Source organism: Gavialis gangeticus, unplaced genomic scaffold, assembly GCF_001723915.1.
Source record: "Gavialis gangeticus isolate Ggan-Ray unplaced genomic scaffold, GavGan_comp1, whole genome shotgun sequence".
In the NCBI taxonomy this organism is placed as follows: domain Eukaryota; kingdom Metazoa; phylum Chordata; order Crocodylia; family Gavialidae; genus Gavialis; species Gavialis gangeticus.
In genome coordinates this window covers 54,713,388-54,715,104 of record NW_017729022.1, presented here as the reverse complement: position 1 = coordinate 54,715,104, position 1,717 = coordinate 54,713,388, and the positions used below count along the sequence as shown (strand labels likewise).

General features: G+C 37.3%; 1 protein-coding gene across 1 annotated transcript in view; it reads right to left on the bottom strand.

The window, feature by feature from the left end:
- UHRF1BP1L (UHRF1 binding protein 1 like) overlaps positions 1–1,717 on the bottom strand; it is a 113,039-nt gene that overhangs the window by 8,541 nt on the left and 102,781 nt on the right. The window contains exon 17 of the mRNA XM_019515008.1: positions 724–874. Coding sequence (XP_019370553.1) covers positions 724–874 — 151 coding nt within the window. The remainder of the gene's footprint in view (positions 1–723; positions 875–1,717) is intronic.

Below are 1,717 nucleotides of genomic sequence, written 5' to 3'. Positions count from 1 at the left end.
GGTATTTTTTTTTTTTTTTTTTTTTTTTTTTTTTTTTTACACACAAAGGTATCATTAATGTGCTCTTTATTGCCAGTGCAATGCTGTAATAAATCATCCAGAGCCACAGCATTTATATTTCAGAACCTGATATCAAGATCATAAAGCTTCTAATTGAAACTTGTCTCTCCCTATACAAGGCTGGATATCAACTCTCCTTAAGAAAGAAATTTCAGTTTTTCATAAAGTATATATGATCAATTATACTTCCACAAATTAGTATTTAAAATAAAGAAAGGAATAATTTGCTTTTACTGAAGAAATATTCAAATTAAGGAACATTTGAGTGAAAATAATGAAGTTCCAGCATTATAAGACAATCTATGGCAGGAAAGCAGGTGAATCTTTACATCCCATGCAATTAATTTAGTTTTTCAACCCATTATCCCAATCAGTCTATTTCTATTTCTTTCCCGCTCACTGTATGCCAACTGGGAAAATGGCAAATCAAGATGGTTATGCTAAACTGATGGATAAAATTTTATTTATATATCTTTTATAGCACAGTATTATTCGTCTATTTTATTTGAGACAAATACAGATGTTTTTACATGATTTATGTAAGTATCAGAGGGAAGACTACCATAAAGCTCCTAATAGCTCATTAATAGTAAAAAAAAAAAAAAAAAAAAAGTGTCTTCTGAAGTCATGAGAATAGTACTAAAATCTTTTGTTAATTCTTACCTATGGTTCTGTTGCAAAGATAATGTCGCACACTGATATTGCCCAACTGGTTTGGCATCACCTGGTTCACCTGAAGGCAGACTTGTGTGTCTTCACCTCTGATGTCAATTTCACCATTAATGTCAAACATTTTAAAAACTACAACGGACATCTATCAACAGATACACAAAAATAAAATACCAGATAAGTTTACAAATCAAGCATTTAATAGTTATTTTTCAAATATAACCATAATATAGAAAGCTCACCTTAAAAAGTTATAAAAGGAAATTGCTATCAATGCAATGCTACAATCAAGCATAATTTTGCAGTTGAAGTTTTTTTTATTATTATTATTAAATTTCCCCTCAGGAAAGAGATCCTCAGACACACAAGAGTGTTATTCTTTCCTTTTTTCTCACAATCAGCTCTACACCAAACTAATCAATGTTTGCTCACTGAGGCTAGGCACAGAAATTCACATAAACCAATATAAGTGAAGAGAAACCAGATCAAACCTGTAAAGGAACAATGCACATAAATGACTTTCAAATGGCCAAAACCAATTTAAGATAAGCTTGGATGGATATAGTATCAGACTTAACTGATTTAGGTGACAGAGGTCTATGGAACTTCTCAGATCCCTGCAAAACTCAGATTAAGTCACAGCCATTTGGCATCCCAAGTGCCTTTGCGGGGAGGTGGGTTGGAACACAGCTTGCTGCTCTTGGCCAGCCTAGCAGGCCCCTCACCTGAGCTCCCAAAGAGCCAAAACTAGGCTTGGCTCCAGCCAGTGAGCAAGTGGCTTGAGCACAGAGGTGAAGGAAACATAGGCAGGGCATCCCTAGGGACTAGACCCATTTGCTGCTCCCTGCCCACCTCCTCACCAGTGAGCAAGCAGTCTGAGCACGGAGGCAGGGCTTTCCTCGGGGACCAGACCCTAGGGCTGGAGGTGGGCAGGGGGGAAATGGACCCCCACCCTTTGCCTGGCCCTGCCCCTCCACTGAGATCTGCC